This window comes from Nilaparvata lugens, chromosome 2 (assembly GCF_014356525.2).
Source record: "Nilaparvata lugens isolate BPH chromosome 2, ASM1435652v1, whole genome shotgun sequence".
Lineage (NCBI taxonomy): Eukaryota > Metazoa > Arthropoda > Insecta > Hemiptera > Delphacidae > Nilaparvata > Nilaparvata lugens.
Window position 1 is genome coordinate 67,961,669 of NC_052505.1, and position 19,800 is coordinate 67,981,468.

Genomic DNA, 19,800 nt, shown 5'->3' on the forward strand with positions numbered 1-19,800 from the left:
GATGAATAGGATATCAATGTGAAGTTTTGGGGGGAGTACGATTGTGGAGTGGTAGCTTTCAAGAGATTGTGAGAGAATAATATCTATTTGAATGCGAAACGGTTGTCAGCCATTGCTTGAATGAGAGGGTAAAAGAGAGAAAAAGAGTTAGGACTCCCGCCGTGAATACTGAGATTCAGAGACCGGTTGGTAATCACACACCTGGTTCCGCTGCTACAACCGTTCACAAAATGAAGCTCCCCTTCTCTTAATGCGCCATTGCAATAAGTATCAGATTATTGGTCAAGCCACTTTTTCTACCCCACTTTGAATTTATTCAACTATAAAATTTCATAATAAATTGTAGAAGCGAATTGATTCATCGATTTTAAATAGTGAGTATATTGAATTAATCAAAGTATTCTTTTCAAAAGTGCAGTTTGCCATCCATGAATTTCCAACTACAGAGGTAATGCTATCAAACCATCAAAAATGGATGCATAGTAAGTCATACATAGTTCATCGAAATTAGCAGGATGAATTAAGGTCTGAGGCCCGGTTGGACGAATGCCTTTTTAATTTCAATCAAGAGTAAACTGCATAAGAACCAATGAGAAAAGACTTTTTCCGAAAAAGGGCTTCTCTGATTGGTTCTCGTGACATTCAATCATGATTAAAATTTAAAAGACTTTTTTGCAACCGGGCCTGAATGGGATTTATGTTGGCATCATAATCAAAGGAATAATTTGATAAAACATATGTAATCAGCTTCCTTTCAAGTAAAACTGGTAAATTTTAAAAAATGAATTGAATTTGATTGGAGTAGCAATTATCTGCAGCCGAATACAAAAAGCATCATCGGTGTTTCTGATGCTTAAAAACATTTCTTAAGACCCTTCCCTTACACTCGCATCCCTTACACAAAACAACCTTACTTTAAAATCATCGTTTGCAGAGATTAATATCGTTGCTGTTGAGCTCACGAGCTCACTTAATACTATTCAAATGCTGACTCCTGAAAGCATTAATGAACGTATTTAAGGAACCGTAAGAAATACAGGACGAGCATTGGTCACATTCATCTTCATATAGCTAACTTCTTGTGAACATCCATAAAATTATCAGAGTAAGTTTGGTCAATCCCTATGAAATTAAAATACATGAACTCTAATGACTTTGAACAACCCTATGAATTCTCCAACTGCAAACACAATATTACCTAGAAATAGTTTCATGTAGATTTGAGTTTCAATTTCAGGATAGAGTATTTCGTCCAAACCTTGCTTCATACGTGAACACTAGCCAAGTATTTGGAAATGGAATTGATAATTGTATTTGAAAAGTAATGGCCCGGTTGCACAAGAGTCTGTTAAATATTAAGGGTGATTGAATGCAATGGAATGCCACGAGAACCGATGAGATAAGCTGAATACCCGGAAAACCTCTAACCTTCTAGATTAAGAATGCTCTATTGTCAGTTGCAACCGGGTTGCACAATAAGTCTGTTTATTATCCAATTTAATTGAATTTAAAATCACATCAGCATGCTTACAGTAATTAAAATGAGTACTACTATGTTGTTTTGGTAGGGTAGTGGTACTGACCATCATTTCGATAGCGGTGAGCACATCACCCTTGCAGCGGTGCAGGAGAGCCTCGACGTCGCAGCGTCGGCGGCCCGGAAACGCCCGCAGCAGCACGTCGACGGGAGAGCGTTGCGCCGCCGGGAAGAAAGGTGAGTTGGCTGCGGCTGCAGCTGCGGCGGCGGCTGCGGCTGCAAACGCCGCGTGAGGATGCGGATGCGGGTGTGGGGGCGGCGTGTGAAGGGGCGGCTGCTGCTGCGAGGGGTGTGTGGGCGTTGGGGGAGGTGAGCACCGTTTTGGCAGCGAGAGGTTTTCGGGGGCAGAGTCCAAGTCACTGCTCTCATCCTGTAACTGCAAGTGATCAAAATAAGGTGCATTTTTCGATACAAATATTAGGAGAATACAATCTTGATGTCAAGGAAATTTTGGACCTGAAACAGACTGAAACAGACACATGAAGTCCAGGCTTGTGCGTGAGTAATGAAATGTACGATGATGATAAGAGATTATTGAAAAGTGTTTCTACAGTGATGTAGAACTTTTTGAAACAAGACGTTGAACTTATGAATGCTCTGTTCAGGAATAAATTTAATAATTCAACATAATATTTATGTCACTTTTATTGTATATCGCTAGTGTTGATTTTATTGTTATGATGACGACTGTAAAACATACTCAGTCATGCAAATGCATAAATGAAGAATATAATTATTATTATAGTTAACCCTAAGCTAAAATTATTATAGCTTGAGAGAGAAGAGAGTTCGTAAAGGAAGGAATCGTTGATGAGGATTTGGTAGGAAACCAAACAATGAACAGCAAAGACAAGAAATCGATCTTGGATTGGAAATTTCTGTTTTCTTATTGTATTGTATACTACGGATCGTGGCGTTAAGACAAGTGTTTTGCATTTGTATCTGTGATACATGACTGTATGTTGTATGACTGATGTTCCTTCTAGTTGTATTGGTCATTATTGTGTTCTCTTTCCAATTTACTCATGTTAACTGTGGTCGATTTACTCTGCTGTAGCTTTTTTAATAGTTTTCTAGTTGATGATAATAATTATATTGATACTCTCATTAGTGCATGTTTATTATTATTATAATTATTCTTCACGACATTTGTGTATACCGTTGGAGAATGAATGAATGAATATTAACCGATCTCACTGAATATTGAAGAAGGATGTATGCTAAGAATATAAGAAGTTTGGTCAGGAAAAAGAAAAAATTAAGATACTCGTAGGCCTATGAGTGTGTAGCTTAATTCATAATACAGTACTTTAAGACGTATCATTATTATTATTAAGACGTTAATGTCGAGTTATTGTACAAGAATTATGTTGAAACAATGTGAATATGCACTGTAACTAACCTCTGGTGGTGAGGAGGAATGTGCAGGTGGTGGAAGAGGCATGCTGTGCGGTAACCGCGGAGGTGACACACTCCGCGATCGACTGCCGCTTCTGTCCGCTTCGTCGTTCGATGTGTCGTCATCTTCACTCAGGCGTGCCCTCTTGCTGCCTGCAACAACGCAAACGCGACAAAAAACATTTACCTCATGAACGCAGATTTGTGAGTTACGATTCACCCATCATTAATTTACCAATTCACCATTTCACCACCTGATGAATCGTCATAGATCATCTACCATTCAAACTAGCTTTAGTTACAGAGCTTATTGTTAATGTTTGCTACAGTATAGGTATAGCCCCACTACACATCTCTAAACATATCCAAATCTGATAGAAGTGTGAACAAAAGTGTTAGAAATATCAGACTACAAAATTTGAAATTCACAATGCATATGCTCTAGATGTAGCCTACTATCACTCAATTTCCAATTTTAAAAAGCGAAATAATCTCTTCAAAATCAATTTTTTCAAGTGAAATCCATGGACCTCCATTCGAACTTGTGCTGCTGCTATTTACTCAAACTACTGCTCATTGACTCTACGGCTCTAAGAGCCTTGGCCTCCTCCACAAGCCTTTTCCATGCATCTCTGTCCTGTGCTCGCTGTCTCCACCTTTATACTCCGAAGGATTATGAACATGGTCGGCCATGTTTTCTTCAAAGCAGGGAGAAAGAATATTGAGCCGTGTGTATTTTTTGATGAATGGATGGCTGCAGTGCATTAAATGGGCTTATGGCCATTAGGTAAATGAGCTATGCCACTTTGGTACCGGAATATGAACACAAAAGGTTCGATTCAACTTGAGCTATACTGAAAATAACATTCAATTCAGTTTTATATTCAGTTGCTCTAAAATGCGGCTCTCCCGTTACAAACGAGAGATATACTCCCTCTCCATTGAAGGTGCTACAATTCGATCCTCTGAGAACCCGACCCTCATTTCATTTTTTAAGTACTTCCAGATATACCAGATTATTTGTCACCTCTTACTTCCTCCAAGTTTTTTCAAGTGCTTATCTTCTTTTCATACACGAAGGAAGAATCTCAAACGATTTTTTATTACAGATATTTGATGTAGTTTCCAATATTTTGACTATTTCAACAATGGGTTCTTGTAAGACGTTTCTGATGAATAGGAGTGGAAACATGAAACTGGCTGGGTGAGATAGTCAGCAGCTCTGGAAGCTGGAAGACGTGAATGAATGTAATAAGATGCTCTCCCATTCACAAAGATATCAATCTAACTAATCTTCAGTTGCAATCTTCCTCCTCACAATCCTCCAGGATTAGCTTCATCTTTTTCCATCATACATTCTCCTTCAATATACAGTCTATTCATTTCTACAAAAGGTGCAAAAAATATAAAGTGAACAGAATAGGAAATTTTATCGGAATGACAAAAAAATAGCAATTTTGGACTGACTGTCAGAGTATCGAAAATATGTCACAGCATTGATTATCTAGAACGCCTATCTATAATGCATAGATCGTAAATTATAGAAATTCAAAGAATATCTAGTTTTGAAAAATGAGCAATTATTTTACTGATGCTCTGGTAAGGAGCAAACATTTGATAAGGATTGAGCGAGTTCTATCTTGGTAGATTTTAAAAAAAAATATTATATTATTTTTCCAACAGTTACCTTGAAAAGTGACCATTCCTGCACTGATTACAGAACGCAAAGAATCACTTTTCCGCACTAGTACGCAAAGTATTACATTGCGTACTCTTAATACTTTGCGTATTATCTTGCAGTCATCCCAATCAGCTGTTGACATTGTTGGCGTGTATTTTGAATGCGAATTTGTTCTATCTATATTTTTTTGATTTTCAAATAAATAACAATGAGAACTCATTAAATTATACATTTTGAATATTATTAATTATTCATTATTTCAAAAAATATGGTTTTCATTCATAAATTGATTGGTTGAAAAATTATTTCGAAATTAAGATTTACTCAAAGTTATTCAAATTTTCAATTTAATGGTATTATTTTAATTTTTAATTTGAATAAATTATCGATTAATAATTTTCAATTGGATTATCAAATTTGAAATAAATTAAATTTGTTATTAATAACAAAATTATACAGACAAACATTTGATGGATTTCAGCTCATTTTACCCATAATCAACCACTTTTCATATTCAATGGTAACTGTAGGAAAAATGTAATGTGAAATACGTGCGCAAAGTTCCTCTGCTGCACTCAAGAAACCATTCTGCCCTCGCCTACGGCTCGTGCGTAAACGTTTCTTTCGGTGCAGCAAACTGTCACTTTGCGCACTAGTTGCACAAATAAATATTTTAAAATCTTATGATTTACATAATCATGTTCTTTTTTGAATATCTTGACTCATTTTTCTAATGGGAACTATTGATCATTTGAATTTGAAGGGATTTTTCAACATTTGATGTGCAAATATTAACAACATTCATTTCTATTAATACCCTTCATATTCTCTCCAGTATTGGGCGTACCCATCTGTTCATATAATACCCAAAATAATGAATACAAATGTTGATGCTGCAGCCAATGATAGATTAAAATATTTAGATCAACCCGAAATTTCAATTCAGCAATCTTCAATGCTCAATTTTTTAAGAAATTATGGAAGTCTAGAAGTATAAATGAATGAATACTGAAACCATTTCTATTTCAAAGCAATCTTTGTTTGTTACTCAGTTGAGCCTGTGTTGATTCCCTAGAAGTACGACAGATCACAAGCTGTTCTATTTCCATGTAGTTATGTGCATCGCTAGAACTACACCAATAATCAATAATCACATCGATTAGGCATATCATGTAAATTCATATTGACAATGAGTTAGTTAGTGAGTTTGGAGTTACAGTGAATTCAAAATATCAGCAGCTCACATACTTCAGAATTCGTCTTTCAAGTGATTGAGCATAGTATCCATATCAACAGTGGAAACAAAACACGAATTATCCACCATCCCTTTCGGGGTACGGAGCCCTCACCACTACTTTCTGTAATTGCTACGCCGATATTATTCCCCTCTGAAGCACCTCTTTCGCGTCTGATTGCGTACTTGGCTGTGATGACGCATTCACCACTGCGTTCTCTTCACCCTCGAGCTCTCTTAAATTATTGCTCTCTTAGTTTTCTTCTCTTCCTTGTTGAGTTGCAAGTGTGTGTGAGTTTAAGGCGACATGAACGTATTGTGGTATTAGGGGTTGTCAGCGGACTCGCTAATCAATCTCACCCTGGATAATTATCAATGCAAATGGTAAATTAGGCACCCTCTCGCTAATGACTTGCAATACATCATAAGTGATCACAGCCTTCGCAAGTTGCTAAAGTGGGTACTCCATTTGTTGACACCACATGCCCTGCGTTTATGTGCTTTGTGGTACCTTCAATGTTGTTTTCAATCACAGAACGTCTGCTTCCATCAAGCATGCAAGTATCAGAAGCCATCTACCTCGCAATGAGCTGACTCAAGAAATTTCAGTACCTCGAGAATAGATAATAGAAATCCCATGCTACTCGCTAATCATTCCTAATCATGACCAATTCCATGTCGAACGTATAGAAAAAAAGCGTTGAACAGCCCCCATTGATCAATCATATTCAAAAAGTACTGTATTTTATTGTTGATAGTGCCTTTGTTCGACAATGTGATAGTTGCATATCAGTGGGAGAGTATGAAACCAGAATTGATAAAAATGTTATGAGTTCTCCACCAAATTGATGTTCACAGTATGATTCTTTATCAAATCAGTGGGTGAGTATGAAACCAGAATCGATATAAACGTTATGGAGTTTTCCACCAAATTGATGTTCACATTATCATTCTTTATAATAAAGAATGCATATCAAAACAAAAGAATAAAGCCTATCCACAGTTCCACCTTTTTGATCAGTGATTTTCATTAATCAAATGCACAATTGTTTGCTTCATACAACACAGACTAACAAATTCATAGAAGCTCAAGTGATCCTTTTAGTATACTCTGTAATGAAAAACTGTAGATTGTGGATGTATCAGCTAGCATAAAGTCAAGAAGTGACAATGTTCTCGTGAGGGAATTTTAGCAAGTCTTATTGTAAAAGAAAGCGCTTAGGAAGTCTCAGGAAGTAATAAAAGACTCTTTCCTATTCTCTACTCTGCCGTAACTTCTTTGCTCATACCACTCGACACAACGAGAATCCTCTTCACTTTCAGGGAGAAGGTGAAACTCCCCTTTGCTCGAAGGGACGCCAAGAGACACACTTGGCTACGGCATGCTACAGTAATACGGTCCTCTGCAACGTGAAAACTCTCCCAAGATACTCCTGCGTTGGAATTTTTGCAATAAGTCAGAAAGGAATCCAACACCAACTGAAACACCGACACCCTCACCAATTCACACTTGCAGAGAGGCAGAGAGAGGCAGTCGGAGAGAGCTGGAAGAAGAGAGTAGACGGAGAGATTCCACAATATAACCAAGATATTGTCGCAGACTGTTAATGGTCGAGAATATGCGGTCGCATATTTGGGATCGGTCTTTTACTTCCCCTCTGGCAACGAGAGGCAAAAGACGTTCGCTTCATTTAATAACATCTTCACAGTATCCATATATGCGGCCACAATAGAATATCATTTATCACTATCCTTCATCATTCTTATTCGTGAGCGTGTGATGAGTTTTCTTACAAAACTCTTAATCTCAATAACCTCTACAATTCCATATTTATGATATGGAATAATATACTATTATTTATTTACAATAATTGCACCCTTGAACAGCTGAATGCTATTAATACAATGCATTTTATCTCATTTGGAAAAGAGTAAAGTCAGGTACACACAGTGCATTGTATTGATAGCATTCAGCTGTACAAGGGCCTCAATCGTAAAAAAGTAATAGCTGCATCAAATATGGAGTTGTGGGATGTGTATCATCGATTTTTGGACATTTGATATATTGATTAAACGAAACTTGACAAACATTATCTGTTTGATATGATAGAATGAACTAATTCATGAGGACGACAAAAATCGTGCTTCCAAAAATGGATGTGTGTGTGTACAAGGGTTGTAAGTTTTCATCCCCCTGTAAAGCGGTATCTTGTGTGCTGCGGAAAGGACTACTGCAGATGATGAACTCCCTGGTTCCTGGTATTCAACATTCGTCAACCTTCAACATCTCGTTTCTCTTTTCAATTGTCACAATCCCAAGCAAACACCGGTCAGCTTTCTATACTTCATGAAAGGATTTTTATATGTCTATGATGGAATTGCTCATCGAATTTGTTCATGGAATCAAATTTGGGTTCATTTTTTAATTTTCCGAAAACATTATACATGTCCTGTATCGAATGTACATTCTTTTGTAATTTTATAGAAAAAAATACACTTCAATGCTTGTTTTGAATATTATGATCATTTGGTGACTTCACTTCATTCGAGGCTGCTTCTGATTTTGACTCCCAGGAAGTCAAACCAAAATCCAATAGTTTTGTTCCATTAAAATTCAGAGAGCTTGAGCCTGGAACTACTAACGTTCCGAGTTGATGATAACGTTCTGTTATCATTTTTCACACCTCACACCACTTTAGCATACAGAATCCGTGGATTAAGAGTAGTCTTCGAAAATGAAATCCCTAGAGTTGGTAATTAATGCGTGAAATAGACGACAATATACAAATTTCGCATCATAATATCTTAAACAATACACAATAACAGAATCCTTCTCGCTCCCTAACTGGACACTAACATTCCTCTGTTAGTTTCCCTTGGTTTCATAGCAAGGGCAACGACTGGCGCCACTGTTTTATTCCATCGTTTGAAAAGTAAATCGCTCCGAGCAGAATTGCGAGTTTGCCCTGACTGACAGAGGGCTGAGAGCTGAGAGCTGAGGGAGATTCCACTCCAAAGTTAGCGTTGCACGATTATACACTACTTTTTACTTGAACGTTTATTAAAAGCTTTAGCGTGGTTCGGAGAGAACGTGCTCTGAAAAGAGAATGAGAGTATTGAGAGCAATTAGGCATCGGTCAGTGTATTATTATGTTTTGTTGTACAATATCTGGCTACTCGTCTCAACTTGAACGGTGGGGTTCGGGGTTCGGGCTTGAGCCAAGCTACTGTTCAGTTCTGTGGCCACTCAATGGTCCGTTGGAGAGTTGGCTCGCTCAGCATCCCTCCCTCCTCTTCTTTCAACCACCACCCCCTTACTAACATCATCTCTCTTCTACATTCGCAAACTCCCTCATTTCCTACCGTCCATGCACATTTCTCTCACTCTCTTCCTCCCATTCATCATCCTAATCCTCCCTTCCTATCATACTCAAATATTCATTTATGTTTACTGTGTATTATACGGTTATTCCTCGAGCTCTTTCAAGTGGAAATGTTGTTTTTCACAAACTCAAATAGAAGAGCTGAAAAGCAAGCTAAGTGATGATTTTGTATTACTCTAACTGAAGTTACGGCAGCGATTTCTCCGGATAATTGGCCCGCCTTGTCCGAGCAGAAGTTCAATTTCAGCGCTGGGAAAACCACTTATTGAAAAATGAGTTTTGTTGAAAAGAGTTGCACTGGGTTTCACCGGGAACTCCTTCAGACTTGATTCAACACCCAGAAATTAATAAAAAAGGTGAAACTAAGGCATGTGTTGCATTGATACTTATAAAGAAATAGCCTAATCAACTATCAGATGGCCAACATCAATAGCTCGTTCAATTATTGGATGAATAGTTATTTGAGAATGAATCTACATAGAAGATAATGATTTCAAAAGAGCACATTGCCAGATAAAAATACTCACTTATTCTTATTCGAACACATGAAGTATTAATTTGTTTTGATATTAATATAGACTTATGATAAATCTTCAATAATATACTGATGATAATCTATAATCAATATCATAAAAAAATCAAGGAATTAATTTTCTGTTTTATTGTGAAGGTAGATCACATCGTTATTTTGTTTTTGGCAAAATAGAATTCATTCATTCAAAAAAAAATATTGTGAAATCCATTGATATTTATTTGAAAATTTGAGATACTAGTTTCGGTTATTACACCATTATTAATTGAAATTTAAATTTATTTGGCAAATAATTTTACAGACATTTCTACAATCACAAGATAATAACAGTAATAGAGTTAAAAAAAGTACAAAATTTTAGAAGTATACAGTACAATATAATTAACAAGATTTTGTGATAATATTAAGCAAAAGCAATAGTAAAATGTTGGCTCTACTGGCAAAAGTAACACTTATGAGCGCAAGTGGTGAATTCAATAAAAAAGTAATTATAGAATATCATGTCATGTACAAGAACAAAAGAGTTGAGTTGCTATTAAACAAAATTAACAGAAATAGAAGAATAGGAAGAACATTGACAACAAACAACATAATCAAGTGATATTGAAATAGATGTCTATAATTAACTGAATTTGATTTGTCCCCTGCCTTGTGAGTTGATGTAGTTTTAGCAATTTTAAAGCGCTTACGAAAATATCTAGTACAAAAGCAAGTATTTATTATTATTTTAAGTGGTTTTACTATGAAAGCAGATATTTTTTAAGACAAGAGCATACTGGTAGCTCAAATGCATTGAGCAGCAGAATATGAATTATGGATGAAGCCTCACGATTGACCATCAGCTATTGACCAATGAAGGTTGTATCTCAAGTTTACCAAGGAAAACTAGTATCTCAAATTATTCCAATATATTAGTGGTTTTAGCAATATCAAGTCGTTTTTATCCAATTTGAATTTTAATGAAGAGAAATGCATTCTAACTTTGCTGTAAAATCAAGGGAAATGAACTGAAATATAGTAGGGTAAACCAGCCCACGTTGGGACACCATAATTCAAACAGCTATATCTCGGACAAAAATAGAAAAAATCTACATTTTTTGATTTTATATCTATTGTATTTGCTTACACTTTCATCCTTGAGGAACGCAACTGCATTAATCATCAATATTGATTTTGTTATTGCAAAAACAATTTTTTGGGGGGTGCCCCAACCTGGGCATAAGACCGGCCCACGATGGGACATCCCTTGCCCAGGTTGGGATATTGAATTAAAAGTGAGCAATTCATCATTTTTGTTAATTTATAACATTTTATTACAATTATTGATAGTATAAATACGTTTTTTTTATATTTTTAGTAAAAACTATGACCAAAAGTCATTTGCACAAAGTGTGTTTGAAATGGCTACCTCTGAAGCTACATTACAGGCTATAATCATATATGATATTTATTTATAATTTATTTCATTGATATTCAGCCTACATTGAGTGAGATAAGATTCAGAAGCAATGCTCATCGTTATAATATGAGCATATATAATGATTGCAGTGTCCCAATGTGGACTGTCCCAAGGTGGGCAGATGGTCATGGCTTTGTTCTAGACAGAATAACTTGATTAGAAATAAAAGTACAATTAATAATGTTCTATATGTCAAAATATCCATAAAATAATAGAGAATGCATATTAGCGTTATGACATACCTTAAATGGTGAATGTTTAAAGTAAAAATTGAAATTCCTCTTCTCAAAAAAACTTTGAGGTTACAAAAACATGTTTTTAACTTTTTCTCAATAACGACTGGTGCTACATCTGAAATATTATCATGTCTGTAATCAAGGCTATAAACAGCTGATAAAACATAGCAGTTGTTGCCAACCTAACACTCACTAATTTCCCACAACTTGGATTGTCCCAACGTGGGCTGGTTTACCCTACATATCAAATAGTTCACAGTACATAGTATAGGCAACTTTTTCTTGGTATGAATAAAAAATCCAACATTGAATTGAGATAGTGCAATAGATGTGAATGTGTTTGAATTGGTGGAAGAAGAAGAAAATCCTCAAGAAAAAGGCCTAGTTGCTCAAGAGCCGGTTAAATTTTAATCCTGATTAATTTCACGAGAACCTATTAGAGAAGGCGTTTATGAAAATACGGCTTCTCTGATTGGTTCCCGTGGAATTAATCACGATTAAAATTTAACCGGTTTTTGTGCAACCGGCACATAGACTGTAAAACAATGATGTCCGATTGTATACTAGAGTTTGTTTGGAAATGTGGAAAAATGCTCAAATACAACATTATCAATGTTTCTAAAGGCCTATAGATTTCAGGCATCATTAATCTCAGGAAAAGGAAGTACCATGAGAATCCTCAGGATTCTCAATTCACACAGAAAACAGGATGATGAAATGAGAGACGCAGAATGTTGAAATGCTAAGACCAGATATCTGGATGTATAATACTGGATACACTTCAACATGTTCTACATTGGAGCTACGATTGTCTTTATTATGCAAATCGATGACAAGCAGAAATCAGATTACCCAACATTGACCTGAGTAATTTTTGGAATCAAATTATTCGTTCTGCAAAGAGCAAACTATTTCAGAGAAATATTGTATTTCACAAAAATCAATATTGAAATTTAACAATAAATAATTTAAAAATCTCTGTTTTTAATTCAATTTGTAATTTATTAATACATAGGCAGCATATGGAATTTATGGCAATCAGAAATATTTCTCATATTGAATGAACAATATTGAAGATAATTTGATTGTATTCTTCTTCTTTAGGTGCCGTCTCCTTTTCGAAGGTTGGCAATCATCAAGACGATTTTTACTTTTGAGACCGCAGATCGAAATAGGTCATTATTGCTGCATCCAAACCAATCCCGAAGGTTCTTCAGCCATGAGTTTCGTCTCGTTCCTACGGATATCTTCCCTTGGACTTTCCCCTGCATAATAACTTGAAGTAATTGATATTTTTCTCCTCTCATAACATGTCCCATGTATAGCAGTTTTCTTCTCTTAATTGTCATAATTACTTCTTTTTCCTTGCGTATGCGTCTCATCACTTCCACATTGGTCACTCTCTCCACCCATGAAATCCCTAGTATTCTTCGATACATCCATATCTCAAATGCCTCCAATCTCCTCACATCAATCTCCTTCAGCGTCCAGGCTTCCATGCCGTAGTACAAAACAGATAACACATAGCACCTCATCATTCTTATCTTCGAATCAAGGTTTAGATCTCGGCAACAGAAAAGCTTCTTCATTCTTGTAAATGTACTTCTGGCCTGTTCTACTCTGATTCGTATTTCTTGGGTACTGTCATTGTATGCATTGATGGTTGTTCCTAGGTATTTATATTCTTTTACTCTCTCAATAGGTTGGTTTTCCACATATACCATAGGATTGTCTTAACATTCCATAATGTTAAAATCATATTCATGATCAGAAAAGGGCCAAAAGGCATAGCCAAAAATATAATAATTTTTCCCTTTCCGGGTTTTGATAAGAGTCCAAAAAGTACCTAGGTTATGTTGCTTCACTTTATCAATTCGAAACAAATTTCTAGTCCAGAAATATAGCCTTCAAACAGTAGATTGTATTGAACGTGCCTAAATAGCCTAAAAATTATGACTTTGAAGTAAGCTACTGTGATTCCAATCTACTTAGAAGTACTTGCATCATACGCTATCAGTTTTGCAACAAAATTATAGCTGTTATTCAGATTGAAATTAATTATTGCTGTCCGCATTCCTACTCAATAGATTCATTAGAACCATATCAGTAGATTCACACCTTGGAAATCACTTGAAGCTACTACTCCTTTTAAGTAGGCTATTACTTGAAGTAGAAGGATGAGATTTCAACTCATATAACTTCAATTTAATACGAAACAATAGATATTCCATTGAGTTATGAGATTGAAAAAGTGCATAAATGAATTCAGAACTTGGATTTAGAAGTCACAATGTTTTTTAATCAACTCCCAATTCCTGGTTATATGTTGTATATTATTTATATTATACGTTGTACATTATCAACGAAGATGTAAAGTAAAACCAACCCTTATTGTAAGCTACTTTATATATTGTTGTAATTTATAAATAATATGTATTATTAATATTATTAATTTGTGATATTAGTGCGCAACTCTTTGCATAGGGCTAGTCCCTTGTGATAAATAAACATTTCAATACAATATTCATTTCAACTCAAAGTCAATTCAGATATTTCAATCTTAATAGAATGATTGAGGAGCGATATTCCTTCTGATCGGTTTCTGAAATAGAATATGGCTGGTATTATAATTTATTCTTAATTATTGTCCACTCTACTCCATTCTATCAAGAAAGATTTACCTCTGATCACAGCTTGACAGATTCCCAGTTCAATATTAATTATCATTCAACATAGTTCTAAATGATGTAAACATCTGAATCCAAAGCTATCAGATACACAACAGTAATAATTTGAATTAAGCAAAATTAGATCTTCATACTCATTTATACCTAAGGTTTTAGTTGATTGTGTTCATTATTAGGACAGTATCAACTATTAAACTACTCAAAAAGATTTTCTCCTCGTGCAACAAGGTTGAAAAATGCTTTTAGAGATTTATTCAATTTGAAAATAATACTATGATGTTAGAACCAACAAAGTAAGTATACAGTATATACATTGTTCTATTTGCTGTGTGCAGACCATGACAAGCCATCCTAAGTCAGTTGCTTTTAAAGCTTTCTATTTGCTTTCGTCCACGATTGTCACATTTACCGATTTCTGGTGTTCAGTCCTCTTGGTTTCAGGTTTTTTCACCCAGTCTGACCTCTCAACAAACAAAACAGCCCCATTCCACCTCGTCACCTGTGGATTCCGAAATAGTTTGATCAACGCATATTCTCGCGGCGACATTCCATTAGGAAATATTTATTCAGGACTTCAAATCTGAAGAGGGAGGGCAAACGCAGACCACTGCTACATTAATGTGCATAATATGAACGGTCTTGTGAACATAACTTATGCATCTTATGCATGAATAGTATCTCATGAGCCTAGCGATCATTCATTTGGAAACTATATTATAATCTAACAAAAATAATCTAATTTTCTAATAAAGAAAAAATAAGAGTTTCGATTCAGTTAGAAGTGGTGATATGTTCCTATAAGGTGTTTGACATTGGATTATTTTTGAAGTATTGTGAAGCTATTTTTATCGGTTCTCTTACAATATATGAATGAGAATGTTTGATGCCGTTGAATAAATAATTCGACTCCCTATTTAATAGACATCATTAAAGAGAAAGTGTAGAGTTGTATCAACTTGAATCAATACTTAACATTTCATAATGTTCAAATCATATTCATGATCAGAAAATGGCCAACAGGCATAGCCCAAAATATAATAATTTTTCCCTTTCCGGATTTTGATAGAAGTCCAAAAAGTACCTAGATTATCTTGCTTCATTTTATCAATTCGAAACAAATTTCTAGTCCAGAAATATAGCCTTCAATCAAAAATTAATAATTATAAATGAATGGCATTAAATGTTAAATTTTATAAAATTTCAAAGAGTAGGCCCATATCGATTCTGTACGATCAATTTGGTAATGGAAAATGAATCGTTCATGGATTTTAATGTAAAATTTTTCAACCTTACAGTTAGGATAAATTTTTGTTATTGCAGGTTGATTGCAAATTTGGTCAAGTTTAGCAAAACAATTACCAAGAAAGACTATTCAAACTGTAACAATTCCTGAACATAAGTGGTCCAGGGGCTTTACCCAGGAAATGCACAACAATAAAATTATCTCAATTCCTAAGAATACAGTAGTTAAGATTAATTGGAGCTTAGTAATGTACATGCAATATCTCACCACTAAATTTAATCTTCTGAGTACACGTTCGAACGAAGACGTCTATTGCAATGAATCAATCTCGTAGAATAGGCTAGTCTAGACTCTTGCTACATGAGTGAAGCTCAGTCAATCCACATTAAGCTTCACCCCAGTAGCAAAAGTTTCGATTGTTTTACACCTACGAGAGAGTCTTATTAATGGATTTTGCATTAAGTGTCTTTGTTCGAACGAGTCTCGATACCCTTTCACTAGATTTCAGTCACTCATCTCACATTATCGGACTACATTTTGATTATCCAATTCAACTGTGTGGAACATAATCGTGGGCTTCTTATAAAAGATGTTTAGATCTTCAAGCCTCGCCGTGGCAGTTAAAAATGCCATAGTTTCAAATTATTACGGGTAGAAATAGAAAGAAAAATAAAAATTTCAGTACCCTTTTTGAATTATTTAATCAAAACATGTTTCGGACATTGATGTCATTTTGAAGTGATACAGAAAAGAGATAAATATTACGGGTAGCTATGTAAAGTTAATCTGTGATCTTTCAATTACAGAAAGACTTTACATGAGACTCTCAATCAACTTATATTATCGATCAACTTTTAATACCCATGTCGAACTGTGTAGACTATAGCTGAATAGACTACATGAGAGTTTACTGGAAAACTGATGAAACCTCAGTTATAACTTTGGAATGGAGCTCTACATAAACTCAATATAGAGCATTATACACTCTCATGTCCATGTAACATCCTTCGGCTAGAAGAACTACTGCACAGAACGGCAGGCACTTGAACATAAAGACAAAATCCTAGGACGCGTATTCTTACAGCAGCTCCAGTATTAAGTTATGGAGAATATCTTATAACTAAGATGATTGATAGGCCTTGGCTATTGACTTGTTCAGGTTTACTAGCTTAAAGCTTATCGTTTATTTTTCAGTGTGTAAGTATATTATATCAATGAGTGTTCACTGTTAGGTCGAGCAAATTTTTATCCGATAGACGAGAATCTATGTAATGAGCATAGTTAGTATGAGACTGCAAGGAATGAAGTTTTGACTGGTGGCTTCCACTATAGAACGGATGATCCTAATCCTGACCCTTAGTTTTATAGGTATGTTTGGGTATTGTGAGATGTTTAATAGATAGATGATTGTGTACTTACCAGGACTATCGGCGGACAGGGTCAGTGGCTGATGGTGTTGGTGATGGGGCTGCGGCTGCGGCTGCGGTGGCGGTGGCAATGCGAGGTGCGGGTGAGAGGGCGGAGGCGGAGGCGGCGCCCCGGGGGTTGGCGGCGCGGGGGCAGAGTAGACGAGACCCAACTCGCGGGCCTCGGACTCTTCCTGCGCCTGCTGCCTCCGAAGCGCCACCTGAGCTGCCATCACCCGCTGTCGCTCGGCGATCAGCGTGCACTTGGCGCACATGCAGTCACGCCACCGACAGTAGCGCTTGTGGCCCTTCAGTGCGCTCACCACGCCGTGGTTGCGGCAGCGGGCACACTTTGGCGTTCGCTGGTAGCGTTCCGACGCCCGCAGAAAGAACGCCGGCGGCAGGGCGCCGAGTACCGGATGCAATCCTCCCACGTCCACTCCGTTCGGAAGGCTCATCGCGACTGCTGCTCTGCCAGCCTTGCTCCTGGCTTACCCCCCTGTTCCTGCAACCCCAATCATCCCCTCCATCTCTCGCCCCACCCTCCCGGCATGCGCGAGCACCCCTGCTGCACACACTTGTGCAACAGTTTTTATTTACCTATACACCCCCTTCCCCGAATAGGAGGAGCTTCTGGCACCTTCCTTGTCCCTGCCCAATCATTGCACGCTCGCTAACTGTGATGCTGCTCAAATTCTATTCAATACATGGCAATACATCTCTATTGATTTACTTACTTTTCCTTTCAACATTTCAACCCTCGCAATCAAGTACCGCTTAGTTACTTTCGAATTCAATGTTTGATCCCATCAGTTTGCAGAGTAGAGCGTATCTATTATATTGAACAAAATAAAATTTGACAAATTAAATTAATTCACTTCTGTCTGATGAGTTGCACCAAGCGACGTAAATTCCAAAACAGATCAGCGAAAAATGAGTCGGTTAGACATAAGCGCATAGTTGGTCATGATTGGTACCGTACATCTCATCATTACACATTTAATATCCCTTCACTTACAGTACAGGCTGAGTTTTCCGATATTAACAAATTGACAATAATTAATGAATCATAAAGAAGGTTCATTAATTCATGTCAATTGAGATGAACATATCTCTTCCTCATCTCACTAGAGTATCAAATTGTGAACGCTAAACTATTTAAAACTGAGGGGATATGAAATCGACTTGTTGTTGAAGCAAGAATTCTTAGTTGTGTATTCCATATTTTCAAAAATCGAGTCACCCCCGGCATCCTAAAAAAAATGGAATTTCCAAATTTCATAATAATTCCTATGGTTTCAACCAATTATTCTCGCTATGGTGATCTGATCATATCACGAGAGTGTGTATGGCTACTCCGCCATCGCTCGCCGCTCAGCTCGCTTTCGCACCAGGTTTTGTCGGGGACAGAGACACAGATCAAAGAAGAAGAGCGAAGGCGAGTGGCAAGCAGATCGTCTGCAAAATACAGCGTTCACTGTCTGGTGTACGTTTGTTTACCGTTTTAGAATCTGTGATGTGTCAAATTCAACGCTCTCGACAAAACTCATCATAGTTTTGGAATTATACATCAATTGAAGAGAAATTGATGCTATAATTGTAAGCTCATAATCAGTCATTATAAGGATTTTCCATCGATTTTTACAAAGTTATTAGAACAAATATTGAAGGCGAACGTGTTTTTAAAAAACTTCATACCTTCAAGAGCGGAATTTTCGAAAAGTATAGAAGATATTATAAAATTTTCTTGTATTTATATAGTAGGAAACTATGTAAGCTTGAATTGTCTATGGAATAGTCAAGTCCGTAATACTCATAGTTTTTCGAGTTATATAAGAAAAACCAGAAAATGGTAGCTTTGAACCCTCCCCACCCTCTTAACATATGTAGGTAGGGGTAACATAGGTAGGGGTGGGGAATTTTGGTATGTTTACCTCTCCAATACTAATTCCCTGAACAGAACTGCGGAGTGAAAAATTGTTTTCCAAACTTTTCCCTTCTTTGAGCATTCATTGCCTGGACTATATATCCTTTACTATTAAACGAGCAATTTCTGTTTATATGTTTTTATATCTGTATGTGACCGGATCTCGAAAACGAATCTAAAGATTCTCACGAAATTTGGAACAAAGTAGCTTTATGATATGAAAATTCGATTGCACTAGGTCTCAACCCTGGGAAAACTCGCTGAAGGACATTAAAAGGATTTATTCATCCTTGGAAGAACAGTGAGTGAGCGAGTGCATGTGTGTGGGACTGAGACTAAATTATGAATAACTAGTAAACTTAGACTATATGAATCAGCTGTTGAACTTCTGTAATCATTCAATCAGGTACTGGTTGAAAAGGGACAGTTTTGGGCATAAGCCTGTTGTGCCTCCTCATATAACTGTAAAAATAATTGTACGACTGAGAAAATGAATAAATAAATATAAACTATAAATTCAATCTTTCGTTACAAATTTTCAATGCTTTCAAACTCCAGAGCAAAGCTTGGTTCCCCGAAATTAGCTGTTATAGTTGACATATTATATATAGACTACAATGATAATAATACAGCTGTATAGTATGGTAATATACTGCAGCTATTGAAGGGGTATAATGGACCTCAAGAAGGAATTGGAAAGCATGCATAGTGAGTGGATGTGAGAGTGATTAGTTACTAGTGTTGTTTCTTCGTTCTCTTTCTTTCATTTGTATTATTATTATTATAATTATCACCATCATCACTTCATCTATATAATAAGAGAGAGTAGGGTTGAGCTTGTTTGTTGTGCAACAAAACATGTCAACTTGTGGATTGCATTGTATGATTTGAATCTCCAAATTTTGCACGTAGATTCTAAAGATATCAAACTCGTGCACCTCGAAGCCTAAATTCCAATTTCCCTTCTATATTTTCCAGAATTAATGTTCAAATTTCATCCATGGGACATGAATACATATGTGTCAATATAGAACTATAATCTAGAGAGACTCTCTTCGAAACAGATGGTTGAAATTG

At 36.3% G+C, this 19,800-nt stretch overlaps 1 protein-coding gene across 2 annotated transcripts; it reads right to left on the minus strand.

Moving 5' to 3' along the window:
• Positions 1-1,071: 1,071 nt before the first annotated feature.
• LOC111044068 (doublesex and mab-3 related transcription factor 3, truncated) lies at positions 1,072-17,286 on the minus strand. 2 transcript variants are annotated; one of them, XM_039419903.1, is made up of 3 exons: positions 16,810-17,286; positions 2,940-3,088; positions 1,072-1,907 (listed from the first exon to the last, which is right to left on the minus strand). In XM_039419903.1, exons 1-3 carry the CDS (start codon positions 17,252-17,254, stop codon positions 1,437-1,439), a joined length of 1,065 nt encoding a protein of 354 aa, XP_039275837.1. In that variant the 5' UTR covers positions 17,255-17,286; the 3' UTR covers positions 1,072-1,436. The 2 variants fall into 2 exon arrangements, with proteins under 2 accessions (XP_039275837.1, XP_039275836.1); XM_039419902.1 differs by having other exon boundaries at positions 1,080-1,913.
• Positions 17,287-19,800: the final 2,514 nt, after the last annotated feature.

Coding starts and splice junctions, on each gene's coding strand:
- LOC111044068 (XM_039419902.1), bottom strand. CDS start 17,254: ATGAGCCTTCCGAACGGAGTGGACGTGGGAGGATTGCATCCGGTACTC. Junction 3,089..16,809: donor CCTGTCCGCCGATAGTCCTG/GTAAGTACACAA, acceptor GCGTTGTTGCAG/GCAGCAAGAGGGCACGCCTG. Junction 1,914..2,939: donor ATTCCTCCTCACCACCAGAG/GTTAGTTACAGT, acceptor GATCACTTGCAG/TTACAGGATGAGAGCAGTGA.